Source organism: Chamaea fasciata, unplaced genomic scaffold, assembly GCF_029207755.1.
Source record: "Chamaea fasciata isolate MVZ Bird 193981 ecotype frontalis unplaced genomic scaffold, bChaFas1.0.hap1 SCAF_5, whole genome shotgun sequence".
In the NCBI taxonomy this organism is placed as follows: Eukaryota; Metazoa; Chordata; class Aves; order Passeriformes; family Sylviidae; genus Chamaea; species Chamaea fasciata.
In genome coordinates, this window is record NW_027094090.1 from 58,858,043 (window position 1) to 58,875,802 (window position 17,760).

Genomic DNA, 17,760 nt, shown 5'->3' on the forward strand with positions numbered 1-17,760 from the left:
TGTTCACAGGAGAAACATATGAGAATTTCATGCTTGGAAAGGTAGCTTGCTTGAAGGTGTTGCAATACAAACTGCAGTTTTTGTAAATCATTTAAATAGAGTATCCTGATAGTGACTATATGTTATACAGAAGAACCTGCAAATGTTTTCCTCCTGAATTTATTTTGTTTACTTGATATTAATAACTTCTTAAAATAAATTGTCATTTTTTTCAATGTTTTTTAACCTACTATATGCTTAAAATGTTCCTGTTGTCTCTTCTGTATTTCATTTTGTCATTGCTTTATTAGAATGATGGAGCATCTGTAAGGTTCAATAGGAATGGAATTATCATGAAATTATGTCATGGATATGGCACTGTTTGTTATATTAAGAAAGTTCCTTACACTTTGGCAAGTGCTTCTACTCTATATTAAAATAAATGCATAGTTTTGGCTCCAAATACAGTTTCATTTTACTCATTGAGAAACAGGAAGGGTTTTATGAACATTCCTACAACAGTAAGCCACCTGTGTGTTTGTCTCTGTGCAATTAATTATCATAGCACTTTGTCAGCAGACTTGTGATGAAATTTAAGCGTGCAGAATATGCTCCCAAAAATGCTTAGAATCAGTTCTGCTAGATAGTTATTCTCCTCTCTAGAGACTGAGCAGAAAGCTGGGAACAAGGAGTTTTTGCATTTTAATCGTGGTCTAAAATTGAATTGCTCTGTCTGGGTGACCTTTTAAAAATATGTCTCCGTGTAGTCTTCTGGGAGTCTGAAGACAGCATTCTCACTGAGATACAACTGGGATTTTTCTGAGGACTAAGGGGTTAATTGAAGATTTAAAAAACCCCAAAAAACAAAAAGCAAACCAACAAACACACCAAAACCAGATTTTGATGGCAAAACTGCAATGTATTATAGTGTGTATTACTTGAACTAGTCTCAATATTTTATTTGTTGGAAAGACCTTTGAAGAGTAGGAGTGATGTCATTATTATTGCATTTAGGGTGGTTAAATCAATGTACACATTTTTCTCCATTTGAAAAATGACTTAGTGTTCCAAAGTACTTCAACAATCATTTGTTTCCTTATATTTCAGCTACCTGACTGCAAATAACCACCAGAATTTCTTGTATACTGCAAGGCCTTTTTTGAAGAGAGCTGCTTTGGTGATAAGCTATGTAAGTATGAATGGACTTGACCATGTATTTCTGTGTATTTGATGAGAATGAACAATGCTTAGTGATATCCCAAAAGACTCAGAAAGCTCAGATGGTAGATCTTAATACAAAATTAGGCTTTGGAATTAGTCTAGAGAACTTCAGCTGGGCAGAAACAAGAATATTACTGTGTTTTCAATTCAAACCTTCTTTTGATTTATAGTGGTTGCCCTTGCAACCATGTAATCATCTACAGGAGTTTCCTGCCCTAAATACACAGGACTCTGTGGCACTGGGCTGCCTCGTCAGTGCCATGCTGTTCATGCCAATGCAGGGCTCAGTAAGAGTCGCAAGAAAAACTGATGCTTGGTGTGCTCCACACAGGACTCATCATGTCGCAGAGGAGAAAACAAGCACTTCCACGGTAATGTTCTGGGTGTGCGATTCCCTGTGCTGCTCCAGGAACCAGATCCCTTTGCTTGTCCTTTGACAAGTGGTTACCAGATAGCTGAAGGAGTGGCAGCTTGCAGAAATCCTTCCAGGAATTAGGATTTCGTAGCATGAGAAGCACCGATGGAGCTTGTCCTTACACCTATGCCAGCATGGATAAATGATAAGAACTTTTAAGACATCACCCATGATTTTCACTTCTGCATTTAGGCAGAGGTCAATAGCAAAATTCTGCAGTCTACACTGCAGCAGAGTGACAGATTTGTCCTTCAGAATGCTGCCTTTGTGGTGGGTACTGAGATGTGTCAGTTGCTGTCAGTAACGCAGGCATGGAAGAGGTACACACAAAGTCACTGTGTGCTGTCTGTGCTGAGGGTTGGCAGGTTTGTCACCCTGCGTAAGGTGGCAAACTTGAATTTTGCCTAAACTGCTGACCTGACTCACTCTGCACAGCATGGAGAGCTATCACAACAAAACAGTTGCTGGATGTCTTAGCTCTTCTTAGTGGTCCATTACTAACTGAGATGTTCTTCCTTGAAGGTGATCCTCGTGTTGTATTTCCGCCTCTGGATAATGGGAGGTTCCATGCCAATGTTTTCTGAGCAGGACAATCCAGCCTCATTCTCACCGTATTTACTGACGAGGTATGATGACAGCGGTCAAACGAAAGTTTTCAAAAGTGTGGTGTTGATGTTACATTTTTCCTACACTAAAATGGTTTGCAGATGACAATGAAAAAAACTTGTTGTGTTGTCTTAACTTAATTACTTCCTGGTATTGCTCTGTCTGGAATCGAAAGCAACCAGAGCTATATGAACCTCAAAGCACATTGCAGGTCCTGCAGGGTTGTATTACAGGTGCTTTCTTACTGAAAAATGTGTCTTTATTTTTATGCAAAGCCCAAGGAATATAGTTCAGTTGCCTGAGCACAGGACTAGAAAGCCCAGTAACTGAGGCATAATCCTAAATCTTAAAACTGTCTGCTCCTGAGATATGGGATGGAAGCATTCAGAGTTTTGGCTTCAGCTGAAGTATGTATAAAAAGGGGGTGACCATGCCTCTTGGTGTCGTATCAGTGACTGAGCAGTGGGAGTAGAGGGGCCATGTGCAGGAGTGTTTGCTCTGTTTAACTACTGAAAGACACTTTGGAGCCTTCTGGGGGAATTTCCTGATGTCTCAAATGAAAATGGGAGCAGTCATCCTGTGTGTCAGTTCTGGCCTTGCTGGCTCTTCATTCCAACAGTGAAATTGCAGTTGAGACATAGATTAAGATCAAGCAATCCTTATTCAACATCTGCTGTAGAACTGGACTGGATCTTGTTTGGGGAACCTTTATGATAACGTGGCAACTGCTCCTATTACCATCAAGGCTAAAAGTGCTTCCAGGGAGCACATTGTCTTGTTTGGAAAGCTCTGACATGTTTGTTTCTAGTGGAGTTATTAATACCAGACTCAGTGCAGCACAACATGAAGGATTTGCTGCTGTACCTTTTTGATATGTTTATGCTGTGATGGGGGTCACTGAGTCACAAATGATCCTGGCCTAATTTCAGTTACCTCTTCTGTGCTGCACATGTTCTTTTGTGTGTTTGTCTTTTTGCCTTTTGTAATGACAGGGGAGGGTTTTCTAAACCCAAAAGCTCAGTCATTCTCAGGTTATGAAGCAGTGACTATTTTTACCACTGGCACTGTGGATTTCATTAACAGCCTTAGGAAAAACAAGTCCTAGTGCTGCTGGCTGAGGTCCCCCTTGGCCCCAGCAGCAGCCCTGGCTTCACCTGCAGTCCAGAAACACCTACCTACTCCAAACATAATTAAGGAAATCCATTCCAATAAAAAGCAGTATTACTGTTCTGAAGGGATTCTAAAACCTTTTATCCCAATTCTTCTGCTGAGCTTGATCTTAATCCTCATTTTAGCCAATTTACCCAGAAGGCTTTATCTTCCATTCAGGAAACCCATCCCTTCAGCAGGTCTCAGGGTCAGTCCTGCAGCTACACTGAGACCCAGTGACCAGTGTAGCTGAACTGACAGCCCATGATGCACCCTCTATCCACAGCCCTGATCTTGGCAACAAACCTTTTTCTTCCTCCTGTGTCAGACTCAAACTACAGCTCTCACCTGAGACTTTATCTTGCCGTGGTCAGAGCTGAAGCTGGTGCTGCTAAACTGGCATTGTGCCAGTCATCCTAAGTGCAGGACTACGGTGTCAGGTGGAGCTAGCAAGGTTCAATGGCATAGGTGTGGTTTCCAGGAAGGTCGAGGAAAATGGTTCTGCCCCTCTACTCTGCCATTGTGAGACCCCTCCTGGCACACTGCATCTAGCTCTGGGGTCCTTGGCACAGGAAATACATGGACCTGTTGGAGTGAGTCCAGAGGAGGGCCACAGGAACATTTACAGGCCAACTTCAGAGAAGTTCCTACGCAGTGTGTGTTCCTCAACTGCAGACAGCTGCATTAGCAGCTGTGTGAAGAGCTGCTGTAGGAAGCTTTTAACAAGGTTTTGAATGCAGTAATTAGATACAGCACTGAAGCCAAGATGTTAACTGCAAGTTTGGTTGAGTCGGGAAGGCGGCAGTGGAAGAGCTAAGTTTGGTGTCCAGACTAGAAACTAGAAGAAAGATCAGTTTTGGGTAGTGCTCTTGAAGTGATTAATAACACCATCACTGTAGTTGGAGCAAGGGTTAGTCTCAGTCAGTGGGCAGGTTGTTTTGTAACTCTGAAGATCATTTAGGTCTCAAATGGGAGTTTTCTGTTTTCAAGGAGTTGTCTTTATTTGAGCTGGAAATGTGGTTTTTATGCATGTCTTGCCAGGGTAAATGTTAAGGTTTTCAACAGAGTTGAAAATTATTCTAAGACTTAGCCAGCTCTGTGGGACTAGAAGGAAGGCTGGTAACAGTGGAATAAAAAATAAAAACAATAGTTTGGAAATGTGCGGCAGTCTTAGTGAAATTCGTGAAGTTAGATCTGGAGCCGATGTCTCGGCTGACACAGGACGAACCCAACAGAGCATTGTAACTTTCACAGGGTTTATTGGGGCCAACATTAGGGATAGTTCTAAGTTAGAGGGCTGAAAAAGCAGTGACTTGTGAGGTCAGAATTTGTGATCCCTTAGAGCTGATATAACATACATTGCGGGACTGGGGGTGTGAGAGGTCTGTGCATCCATGATTGTGTGGAGGAGGGGGACAAATGAATCTAAGAGAAGACAGGTTACAAGCAAGCCAAGGAAGTGGCTTGCAACAGGTAGCTGAGCTGGGGATCTTCTTCCTGCGGGACACCCAGGAGTGTGCTGAACTTTTATGCAGGCTAGAAGAGAGATTTGCCAAGTTGAAGTAAGAAATCCAGGCTACTAAATATGCAGCAACCACATCCAACCCAGAAACTCCAACTCATCCAACTCCCCAGCTAGGAACTGGGGAAAAATTATCATATATGCTTTACTTGGCATTGACTTTTGGTCACTGCTGGAGAGACCTTCGATGTGGCTCAGTTTGGCCCTAGAAAATGCCTATGTGTTCTGTGTAACTTGTCTCCAATCCTGGACAACACAAATGTATAAATTAAAGCAGACAGATAATGATTTATTTAACAATTGGAGGACATAATATGCTGAAATAATGACAGTTTTTCAGTCTTTAAAAACAGTCATCTGTTCAGCATGCTTACTAAATTACTATTGTTAAAATTACAAGTGATATTCCCAAATACCTCAAAGCTTTGTGACATAAAAGAGAGCCACATTTCCACGGTCTTCATTGTGTTGCTTGGCAAAGGTGGTCTGAGAAGATGAGATATGTCTGTCATTGCCTTCCTCAGTGGAGGCAGAAATTAAGGTGTTTGGAATCCTGCTATTCCTAAGCCCTGCCATAAAAGCCTGTCCATCCAGGCTGTTGTGCACTGCAGGATGTGGCCTTACCTTAAAGAACACAGACTTTGATCTCAAAATCTGCGATGGATAAGCAATATTTAAGATGGAAAAACCAATCCCAAACAGCTGTTCCAACATTCTTGCTTGTATCAGACAGAATTTGAGGGAGAATGCAACTAGAAAGGTTTTGAGGGCTACCCAAGCTTTATGTTAAACAGTGTACCAAAAGTGCAGCTCCAGAGTTAGGAGGGTGTTGAGTGGAGGGCTGACATGCTTCAGATGTTTTGCACAATGTTTTTTTCTTCTGCCCTTCTTGAGGGGAAAGGAGTAGGAGGCCTCTAGATAAACAGATTTTATTACCAACACTGTGGCAGTACAAGGGGAAAATCCATTGTGCAGCATGTCTCAAGCTGTGTGAAACAGATTAAATCTTACCTCTGATTTCTAGCTAAAAGTCTGTTTTTAAAAAAACTATGTATTTAGGAGTCAAGTTATATTAATTTCTGCTGGCATTTGCCTTGTGATCTCTGGTGGCTGATCACCCTGGGCATGAGGCAGGTTATTTGTGGTGCTTCCTTAAATAGTTAATGCATTTCTACTTGGACTGCCTTGAGATAACATTGTCCTGTGGTTGAACTGCTCTCTCTGTAAGCTGGCTTTCTGTATTGCTTTGCTGTTTCAATCAGGTAAATGAGAATTCAGTGCTGCAGAAAGCTGAAGAAGTGCTTATACATAAAAACTGGCACATAATCCTTTTCACAGAGATTTATGACTGTTTTCTGAGCAATGCATTTAATCATCCCAGTTGTAACTTCAAAGGGAATGAACTACCAAGAGGCAAACCACGGACCTGTGCTGGGAAAATGGGTCCCTGTGCCAGCCAGTTCTGCCAAGGAAATAGAAGTCAAGTGTAGCAACTACTTTGATATGGAGTTTTCATGGACCTTAGGCTACAAAATAGCGTTAAAATAGACCCCTGAAAATATCAGCTCTTAATCAGCCAGGCTTGCACACGCCACCTGAATTGTGAAGTTCTGCCTGGTTTGTCAGTGCTTCCTATTGTGTGCTCAAAGGCTCAAAGTTCTGCCCCAGTGTTATCTCTGCAGGTACCCAGCATTCAGGGGTCACTTCTAACAAAAGGGAGAGCAGCAGTGTTGGTAAAAATCGCTCTCTTGCCCCCCCAGGGGCCAGACAGCTCATACATTAAGTGTAAACTGTAGTCTGTATTTCAAGGGGTGTTGGGAGAAGGCCTGGTTGGAAGGTGGTACTCCAAAGCAAAGACCTGCAGAGAAGGTGGTGCTCCCAGGGTCACACGAAAAATTTCAGCATCTGTCTCATACAAATATTCTTGGTGTGATGAGTAGACCCTGGTAGTGCTGCTCTGGGATTTGATAGACATTTTAATGGGCCATGGTGCTTGCTGCAGGTGCTGGTTACACAACAGGCCTTCCCTGCTGGAGTCTGCATATGGAGAAGAGAGGCTGCAGCCAAAGCAGGGGCCATTAACTCCTACAGACCATGCATTTTGCTTTCCAAAATACCTCTACACAGAAGGGGTAGAGAGTGGCCAGTCTCTGAAGCAAAGTGTGCCCAGAACATCCCTTTGGCTCCCACCAGCACTGAGTGGGTAATGCTCTGGGATACAATGAACCATTTTCAGAAACATTATCCCAGCAGGTTTGAGGTCTGGTTTTTAATTTCTTGAGAATCTCAGTGGCTGTCCACAGAACTCTGAATCTGCTGCTGCCTCAGTGATCCTCTTCTGAAGCAGTTGCCCGCTGCTGGGCACTGCTGGAGAATTTGGGCTGCATGGCTCTGGAATGTACTGCTGTCGGTGAGAGCTGAGGATCAGATGTGATCACAAGGCATGTCCTCACCCAGAGCACACGGGGGTTTGCAGAGGGAAAACAGTGCAAGATCAATCCCAGGTTTTCCAGCACTGAGATTCTGACAGGTAGCTTGGGTTTCACTGGAAACTCACAGGCTCTTTCAAAGTCTTTACTCTTAAAGAATTCGGTATTTTTCAGATTCTTAGCCGCAGAGTTGAAACAACTGAGACAGAGCCATTCACCAGATTAAAGCTCTTCAGGCTGTGTAGCTGTAGAAGACAACAGAGTCTGCTTTTCCCCATGTCCCTGGTGCACACAAGCCCACCTTCCAGAGGAGTTACCTTGCTATTCATCAAGCTGTAGCTCTCTGTTTATCCTATCTTTCCTACTCCTGTCCTCTGCTGATTGGCAGCTCTTTTCCCTAAATGCAAAAAGTTTGATGAAAGGAAATACACAGGTACTTTTCTAGTTACAAGTATTTTCTGTCTCATTTAGACTCACATTTGGATGTTAAATGGAATTTGTCTGTTTTTTTGGGTTTTTTTTTGGGTTTTTTTGGTGTCGTTTACTCCACTATCTCAGAGTGGTAATTTTTTTCTTTTCAGGCTCTTAAAAAAAATGTTTAGGCTGACAATATACAGAGCAGAAAAATAAACTCGTGTGGGAAGGTATGACTGGACTGGGAGTTCCCTAGGGGGAGTGTAAATATATACAATTTGAAGACAATATCTGAAATACCACCACCTGGTTATAATTGCAGCCACATGTGTCCTAGGAGGACATTATTGTGAAGTGACTTGTCAAACATACTTGGGTTTAGGGCTTTGTAAGAGGATGAAGAGAGCCTTGAGCCGAAATCGGTTCAGCTGTTAATACAAATGAGAAGCTCTTTTCACTAATAAAAAAGCTCTTCTTACCCTTATAGTGAACTGAAACCTCCCTGGGTGCCTGACGGTGTGCAGGTCGTGGGATGGGCTGTCCCAGAACTGGGTGGCTCGTAGGTTGCAGCACAGTATGCACTTAGGAAAAACAGGATCACTGGCCCCCACTTTTCCATGCAGCTTTGGTGGGGAACGGTCAGAGCTTTGTGATCACTCTTGCAGCACAGCTTTAGAAAGAAATCTATATTCTCAGTCCCTGAGTGCTGTGGGGAGAAAGCTTAAACTGCTCCAAAATCAGAAAAGACAGGAAATGCCTCAAATTTCTATAAATCTTGTATTTTTTTTTTTACCTAGCCTCACATTCCTTCTGCTCTGGTTGCCTGGGTTTGGCAGAGCTGAGATGAGGGCTTTTCTAAGCTCGCTGGTCTGTATTACAGCAATGGATAACAAACAATTCCTCAAGTATATTCCTGTCATATTGTTACTGCTTTGAGTAGTACCCTTTGCGTTCATTTTTGCAGCAGAAACAATCAGTTCAGATCATAGTTTTCTGCATCAAGTTCTAGATAGGAGTCATCCTGTTTTTATCTCAGTGCATGCAACAGAACATGGAAACTAAAAAAAATTGAAACTAAACAAACTGGATTGCCATGACAACACTGGCTACCTACAGGAGGAACTGTGTTTTTCTGAGCATGTCAGAGAAGATAAGAAGTGAAAAGAACACTTGATACCCTCTGAAACTTGGATTTCTATGTTCAGTTTGCAAATAAAAAAAAATGCCGCAATGCAAATGCTGTTACCTGGCCTGGGGGAAAACTGTTTGGCACTTAAGAATAGAATCTTCCAGTCACCTTGCCAGTAGAACTCTTGATTTTCATGGGATTAACTGAGAGACTGGGAGATGCTGCAGGCAGGAATTTTTCTTCCTTGGAATTCCAGCAGACACCAGAAGCAATATCAAGAAGGTCCTTAATTTAAAATGTGATTCACTCAGTCAACTAATTAAAAGAAAATACTCTTGTTGCCATTTGCAGGTAGGCTGCTGAAGTGTAATTAGCTCTTGGAGTGATTTCAGAATCTTCAAGTCTTTTCAGAATTTGCAAATTAGTTCCTTGAGGTGTCAGCTTTGGTAAGAAGTTTCTTACAAAACTTTCTCCTGTGTTTAGCTTTCTCCTTAGGCTTGTGGTATGAGAGCCACATAGATGTGCAGGAGTATCATATGCTTTTGAGAGCCATAAATAAAAAGCAGCACTGGTTTGTCAGTAACTATTATTAGCATCCTGTTATTTTGCTGTTCCTTGTACCTAAAATAGCAATAGTTTATAAGTGCTTTGTTTTATACAGCCATCCATCATGTTCAAGGACAGGTTACCAATGCTGAAGACATATCCAAACTTTTGCTTGACTCAGAGCCTGCTTAAGGCTTTGTTGCTGCTTACAATGCTTCAAAAATCAGGCAGTGCCTTCATGGATCTTGGTTACTGCGACCGCTAATGTCACATGCGTGTTCTGTGAGGGAGCTCGGCTCGGCCAGGAAATGTGGCCAAGGAGTCTCCAGTAAGGTGTCTGCAGAGGCCAACCAACTGACTGTACACAGGTGGTAATGATTGTCACGGGCTTTCAAATACATCACTGCTGTTGGAAGAGAGTATTTAAAGACTAATGATTGCCATAGTGGAATGGCTCTTCCTTTGGGAGCCACCTCTGGCAGCACCTTGTGCACATGGCTCCCAAGGAAGACTGAAGCCTCAGAAGCACTTGGAAATAGACACTTGTTTACAAACCTGTCCTGATCAGTGAGGGGCCTGGAGTTGTCTTCCCATCTTCAACAGCAGCTTGTCCTGCCTTTCCAGCAGAAATGCATTAACTCACACTGATCTGGCTACTCTGAATACCTCTTAAGTTAGGCGGACTCCAGTTGTTATGGCTGCAAACTGTTTATTTATTCTGTGCTGTGTAAGGATATATCAGCTCCTGCCTTATCAGTGAAGATGCAGAAAAGCAACTAGTCTGTCCTTAACTGCAATGCTGCAGTTTGCAATGATCCCAAATGTCATCTTGTTCCTTCCTACCCAGCAGCCCAGTCTGAGTAAGCAGGGGAGGGTTTTCTGGTGTGTGTTGTGGTTTGCATACAAACTTCTATGAATATTGTGATGCCTATTGAAAATGTTAAAATGCTGGGGCATAAAAGGACACTCCCTCCAAAAACGGGGCTCTCCTAAAGCATCAAGTGCAAAACTAACTCAGTGCTTTTGGAAATCCTGTCAAATACACACATTTGTAGTAACAATTTCACATGCCATGACATTCAGATTCATCTAAATAGACATGCTTTTGTTTTAACAATAAAGCCAGAAATGAATCTCAGTTTGGCTTTGAAGTAAGTAGCTGTAAATAAATGCTGGCAGCCTTTTCTGAGCTGATGTGTTGAGGTTGATGGAGAAGTCTGTTTTTTTTGTGGCTGGGCAGAGGTGGGTCAGGCCACACATAATGTCACGAGTGAGTGCCTTGGTGTGATTAAGTCTCACCAGATTTTGTGTTGCTATGTTTCTCTGTAATGCGCTTCAGAAGAGATTGGATTGGTGACTAGAAAACACATTTGTTTCTTTAGAAAGAGCAAACCATCAAAATTTTAAGAATCGTTTGTGCAAAATTAGGTTGTATTTTTGAGGGATGCGCTCTTAAATAGGAATTGGCTTTTTAATCACTGCCTTTGTTAAGAGGAGATGGATTTTCTTTCTTCTTTTCCCTTTTGTTTAGTATCTTAGGGTGGGGAAGGTGAGGAAAATGGGGAGATGGAAGAAAAGTGTATCAAATGGCTGAAAACCTTAAAAATGTGGGAATATTCTACTTTCCAGAATTGGGAGTTTAGGAGGATCTGTGGGAAAATGAGAATGTGCCTCTGTGACTGTTTACAATGAAACATTCCAGCTCAGTAAGCCTTCCTGAGTTTGGGTCACTGTGCTGCTGGAGACGTTTGTTTTTTGGATGAGAAGAGAAACTGATATCCTAACTTTGTAGTTATTTAAATATGTTTTCACAGAAATTTAGGGCCCAACACCCATCTGGGAACTTCCTTCCTGGAGTCACACTTAGCTTCAGTGCCTAACCATTCTTCGGCACATCTAATCTAATGTTGTAAGTGCTGTTGTAAGGGGCTGCATTTTGACCACAAAGGGGCATGTTTGTAAGCGGCAAGTGAGACAATCCTCTGTCTACATACCTTGACATTTCTGCCATCCTTTGTTACCATTTTATAAACCTGCAAGGTGCCATGGCAACTGTGTGTGATAACAGCTGCCAAAACAGGCTGAGATAGAAGAAATCCTATGCAGGATAGAATGTAATTCTTCCCTTATTTTGAGCATTTGCCATTTTCAGTGCTGTGTAAAATGTGGACTTTTCCATTTGCAAGCCAAGGACGAGTTTGTCTCTTCGAAGGCTGTCACAATTTTACTTGGTTAACTTCACAATTACTGGAATAATCAATCTGCAGTCTCTTGCACTTGAAAGTATTTCAACTTTAGATGCACTTTTTGGCAAGTAGATGCCAAGAAGCAAAAGCCTGAGGCAGAAAGGGTTGTTGATTTGGGTTTTTTTTGTTGCTTTTTTTAACCTAGTGGCACACATGCTGTTCTTTTTCAGTCCTTTGAAAGCCCTGTATACTTCCCAGAGGGCAGCATGCTCCCCATTTCCATTCCCCGTTAATTTCCTCTCTATTTAGAATAACAATTATCAAAGATTACAATAATTTGAAATCCCTACTTCCCTATCTCTTCTGTGGCAAGTCTCATGCAATCTGGTCCCAGCCCTAAGAAACTGAGACAGGACCAGCTAAGAATTACCCTGTCCCCCCTTTCTTCTGTGTTTTCTCCCTGTGCCTCGATTTGCAAAGAGAAAAAAGAGAAGGGTCTGACTTTAATTGCTCCATGTTGTGCAGGTAGAAGAAATCCTAAATTAAACCCAGCTAGAAGGATATTTTGTATTGCAGCAGTGATGCAGTGAACTGTGTAAAAGTTGAATAGGTATCTATGTACCTGGGTAGTTACTAATTTATTGTTTAAGCTGGCAGAAAGTCATTTCAAAAATCTAGCATTCAAATGGGAGTTGAAGTTCTGTTAGTTTTCCAAAGGCTGGTGCATAGAAACCATATAAGTATTACTGATCTTATGTTATTTCTTCAAATTGCCTTCAAGTGCCCCTCACTTGTGGTAGCATCTCTGTTGACAGAGAGGTGTAGTGCTGCCTACTGGTGCAGTTTTGTTGATTAGGTTTTTTGGCTGTTTCCTCCTCCTGCGTGTTATGTGGTAAATGCCAAAGGAAAATGTTTCCTGTGCTGGCAGTCATTCCATGTATTACATTACCTGTTTTCATTTGCAGGTTTTTAACTTACTCCTACCTTCTGGCCTTCAATGCGTGGCTCCTGCTGGCACCTATCACCCTGTGCTATGACTGGCAGGTCGGCAGCATCCCTTTGGTCGAGTCCATCTGGGATGTCAGGAACTTAGCCACAGTGTTCCTGGTGCTGGTGATGACATTACTCAGCCTACACTGCATTGCTGCATTCAAGGTAACACCAAAAGCCATGCAATACAATATAAAAAGAGAAAACCAAAATCTTCTGTTTCCTCATCTTCAGATGAAATGGTTGGTAAGCACATGTTTTCCTCTGGAATGCATTGGAGTGAGGTGAAAAACCATACCAGTAATAACTAATGCAGGCAAGCTCAACTGATGAAAATGTTTCTCTAGTTGAATGTCTCAGTCTTTAATTGGTCTGATTTGAGGGCAGAACTTGGCCTGGACTCCCACATTCAATTATTGTTAATGATCCAAAAAATCCCAGTGATGTTAAGCATTTCTGCCTCTCGCATAATCATTAGGCTTTTTGTCACTTACTTCAAGCAGGACTGGGAACTTCCATCTGCAAAGCCTTTTGAAAATAAAATTGATTCTTCTATTTGCACTTTTGCTATGCTTCTAAAACCCAAACATTGGATACATCTTGATGAGAAGATTTTTTTTGTCAGCAGAATAATGGAATGTGGGAAATCGGAAATTACCTGGGAATTGTTCTTTAGCGTAAATAATATAGTTGGTAAGCCATACTTCCCTATTCAGCATTTCAGAGGTACCATTAATCATATTGCAGAAATGAAAGTGAGGTTGTACAAGCCTTGTCAGAAGTCAGATATGCACTTCCATGGAAGGGGGTTTTTTTTGTGGATCATAGGGAGTTGCAGGCTGTTTCTCTTTCAGTTGAGTTGTGGAACCTTCTTTAGGAGAGGTGATAGTAGTCACTTTGGAAATAGTACAGAAGTTTCTCTTCCTTAAATGTATGTATGACTGAAAAGCTTAGTTTAAGGATGTCAGGTTTTTAATACCTGTGTTATGTGCAGGTCATGTACATTTTCTGTCTACCCTGGCAGTCTTCCGTGTGCTCCTGATAAGAGACCGAAAATGAACCAAACAGTTTGAGACTGCAGAGTCATTAATTTAGATAATACATTGACAGATGCTGTATGGGAAATATGGGAAAACACCCTATTAGGTATTCACCAGTTCTACCTGCAGGTTGTACATCATCTCATATTCCTTCTGCCTTCATTATTCACTGCTAGAGAAATTCAGAACTGTTTGTATTAGGCCTAATCCTGTTCTCAGAGAAGTTAATGATAAAATTCTCATTAGCCCAGTACCGTAGAGTTCTGAAAAATCTTATTCCGTGTTCTTTGAAGTTTTGTTTGCTTTTTATTTCTTCTCCTGCTATCAGAGCTATACGTAGGATTAATATTGTTGGTTTGCTTGAAAAAGATTTTATCATCTTTTTATTACTTTTTAAAAAACAATTCAGTCTGGATTTATGAATACCACTCTTTGATTTGAAACTGCAAGTTGTAATTTTTTTGTGAGAAGTTCAGTTTTGCTCTTGACCACAGTTAATGTTAAACAACATGAATTTTACTCTTTGGGCACTGACTAGATGCTTTGAAATTAGTCTTAAAGATTCCTTTGTGTTTATCCTTGAAAATCCCAAGCACTGAATAAATTTGATCTGAAGTGATTTGCTTTTGTACCTAATCCAGTAAAACTAGAACCATCTTGACGAAATGCTCTCATGAGCACTTGCAGCCTCCAACAAACCCACTGTGAACATGGAACTGATGATGGTTCCTGGGGATCAGCTTGGACATATTTCCCTCAGCCCTTGGTATAGAATCACAGAAGGGTTTGGTTGGAAGGAACCTTAAAGATCACCCAGTTCCAACGTCCCTGCCATGAGCAGGAGCGTTTTCATTAGACTAGGTGGCTCAGAACCCTGTCCACCTGGCCTTGAACACTTTGAGGGATGGAGCATACATATATATGTGTGTATATATATATATATATATATATATATATATATATAAACAAACGCATATAATTAGAAGTATAATTAGAAAGATTTTGCTTTTCAGGAAATTCTACATATCTGAAGCTATTTTCTATTTTATTTTTAGCAACTCACACAATCTCTGAATCATGGTACTGCCATTCAGTTGGATGAACGTGATTGTGTTGGGCTGAGCTCTGTGAATTATCAAAGAAAGCAAACAGGAAGCAGCACTTTTCCTGGAAATAAATTATGCCATCTGACTTCAAACAATCCCTTTTACGGCAGGGAGAGGGAAGTTCAGGGCACATGAACTGCAGGCACAATTAGGGTATTAGGGTCTTAGAAAAGCATCTTTCCAAATGCAGCAGCAGTGGCCTTTTATAGGGCATTGCTTCCCCCAAGAAGGACCATCCTTCAGTCAAGTCCCAGACAAGCTATTACTCAGGATTTTACACCTTAGCGGCAGCACGAGGTATATCAGTTGATTTCTCACAAATTTATAAAGTGTGAGATATTTTGCTTTCTTTTTGAAGCAAACACAACAGTCTTAGCAGCCATTTTTCTCTCCTTTTTCATTACATGGTCTAACCTGGAAGAGATAGCTTGCAATTTCCTAAGGAGTGGTTGTGGAGTGAACAGGCATGCAGTCTGTGTGCCTCTCTCTTTAGGGTGTGGGTGTACAGGGGTGAGAGAGAACAAAACCTCATATTCATTCTCAGCTGCACTATTGCTTTCCTTTCTGCAGCATGGAGAATAGAAATGCTAGAAATTGTGTTGGCAGCAGTGAAGACATTGGTCCAGTGAACATTGAACTGATTTTCAGTGGCAAGAGGTGATGTGTGTGCATCCACAATACAAACTCACAGGGGACTCACGGTATATTTTCTGTGGACTGTAATTAGAGAATGCATGGACTGGATTTCTGCCTTTGTTGTTCTTGAATTTTAAACAGGGCTAATTTGTTGACATTTGTGATTAGGGTAATAACTCTGTTGGGCATGTTTGTGTGGTGCTGATAAAGGACATCTAAGGCACAAAGCTTTCTTGTTTCATTTTGTGAATGCTGTTATACCTCAGAAAGAGAGGAAACAGTGGAAGATTTCTACCCATGGGTGCTTTCCTTGGAACATGTCTGTTACTAGATGGGGATTTAATGCTGAAAACTGCAGAAACAGAGAAGGCAGCTCTCCAGTTTGTTTGGAGAGAGAAGCCTCCCTTCTCATGCTGCTAGTGCACCTTCACTGTTGTCCTCCTCTTTACTTAATGAGGAGGTCACTTAAAAAAATGGCTTTGTTAACTCCTTGTGCATAACTTCCATTCTCTGGGTCATTTCTCCTGCGTGGTGTGAATCCCTCTCACTTACCAGCTGGAAAGCTCCCTGTGAACAGGTCCCCAAGTAAGACTTGTTCGGCTCAACTCTTTGCAATGAACATCCTCACACAGGCTTCAGGCAGTGTGCTGGGTATGTGACATAGGCTGGGGGTGCTATTGAAAGTGCCTGCATCCCAGAGGAATTTTAATAGTTGGGAAAAGAGGATGACATTTATTTATTGTTCATGGTCAAAGAACATAGCCTTGGCTATGAGGAATGGATGTGGTGTAACTTCTGGATGGATTACAAAGGTACCAGGAAAAGGATGAGGCATTCTCTCAGTGGATATCAAGCATGCCAGTCACAAGGTCAGAAAAATAATCTGTTGCTTTAGATGGCCACTAGGGTACCCAAGGGCCCATAGCGCTGCCTTTCTTTGCTGGAAGATACTGGGAGCACCTGGCGAACTGGAGGGAGGACAATTCTTGGCATTATCATCAGGACGACAGTTATTTCTTTGACGTGTCATAATAATTCAATGAGCATGAAAGAAGACCCTTCAGATGTTTGAAGCTCCACTCTGCATGGCATTTTTAGGTCGCTGCCTAATTAGCAGCTTGCCTGTAGTTTTAGCTGTGAATGTATGTGTACAGAGCACATGATGGATAGGATTCCACTTTCTCCATGGTACCTGATATAGGGAGGGCTGATAGTGGGAAAACTCATCTGTGTAATTGGCTAATTAAGCAGGGTGATCTGGAAAACTAACTTGAAGCCGTAGCTTTTGCACCTGGCCAATCTGGGGGAGTGTTTTGTACCTCCTATTGGCGGCCCTCACGCATTTGTACTCATGACCAGCACTGTAAGGGTACCTTCTGGTGGTTCACAGCACCTTCTTCTTGTTCAGGAGGAGCACATAAAGATGTGCAGAGTTCGATCATGTCCAAGGAGGGAATGCTACTAACATTTCACATCAATTAAAAAAAAACATCTAGTGTGCTCTATGACTTTTTAAAAGAACGTGCTTGGCTGTTCTGTGTGATGTGGCTACATATGGTACGGGAACTTGTGATGGTTTTCAGGTTATATTCATTGCATGTGACTGACATATGTATTATCCTGATCTTTCATATGCTACAGTTGGTTGTTTTTTTTATTTCAGATCTAATTTTAAAGGTGCTGCCTCTGAATTTCCCTGCATGGTGCTTCTTAGCCAAGACAAGGCATTTTGCACCATATTGTGATGACTTTATTTCGTGCTGTAATTGGCATCATATTGCCATTTATCTGGTGGATTATATGTATGGATATGATCTGAGCATATTCTTCAGTGACTTTCAGACTAAATTTCTTAGCTGTCGACGTTTGATACCATCCAAGAGAGGAATGCATTTGCATCTTCTCTCTGTGTGCATGTTCCTGTTGTTTTTGCTAGCGCTTACTATATGTATTCTGTCATGCTATTTACTTTACCCTGCACTCATGAGACCTTTGTCTCGTTTCCCAGGTTTGGCATTTCATTAATAAATCACAGCTTATGGTCCTTTCTGGGGAACAATTGCCTTTTATAATATTCCACAGTACTACCAGCATAGTTAGAAAGTGTGCCTAGCAAAATTTATATGCCACAACACTTCCAGAACAATGCCTGCTTCAATGGGACAGCAAGGTGAATAAGGCTATTTATTGATGGTGTCTATCTGACGAGCTGGAAACCACACTCATTTCCATAAAGGGTCCATTTAAAATAAATCCTCCTTTCATTATCCTGGGGGCCACTTGAATTCTTTCCACATAGAGAGAAGGTCAGGACTGATGTTCTTAATCTTTAGCAGTGAGTTTTTTCTGTGCTGCTTCTGTTGTTAATGTTTGCTGCAGGGAGAGAGTAATA

General features: G+C 41.6%; 1 protein-coding gene across 2 annotated transcripts in view; it reads left to right on the plus strand.

The window, feature by feature from the left end:
* Positions 1-17,760, plus strand: part of TMTC1 (transmembrane O-mannosyltransferase targeting cadherins 1) — a 134,007-nt gene that overhangs the window by 49,904 nt on the left and 66,343 nt on the right. For both annotated transcript variants that reach the window (XM_066183888.1, XM_066183889.1), the window contains exons 6-8: positions 1,087-1,168; positions 2,138-2,241; positions 12,562-12,751. In XM_066183888.1, the coding sequence (XP_066039985.1) occupies positions 1,087-1,168; positions 2,138-2,241; positions 12,562-12,751 (376 nt within the window). The remainder of the gene's footprint in view (positions 1-1,086; positions 1,169-2,137; positions 2,242-12,561; positions 12,752-17,760) is intronic.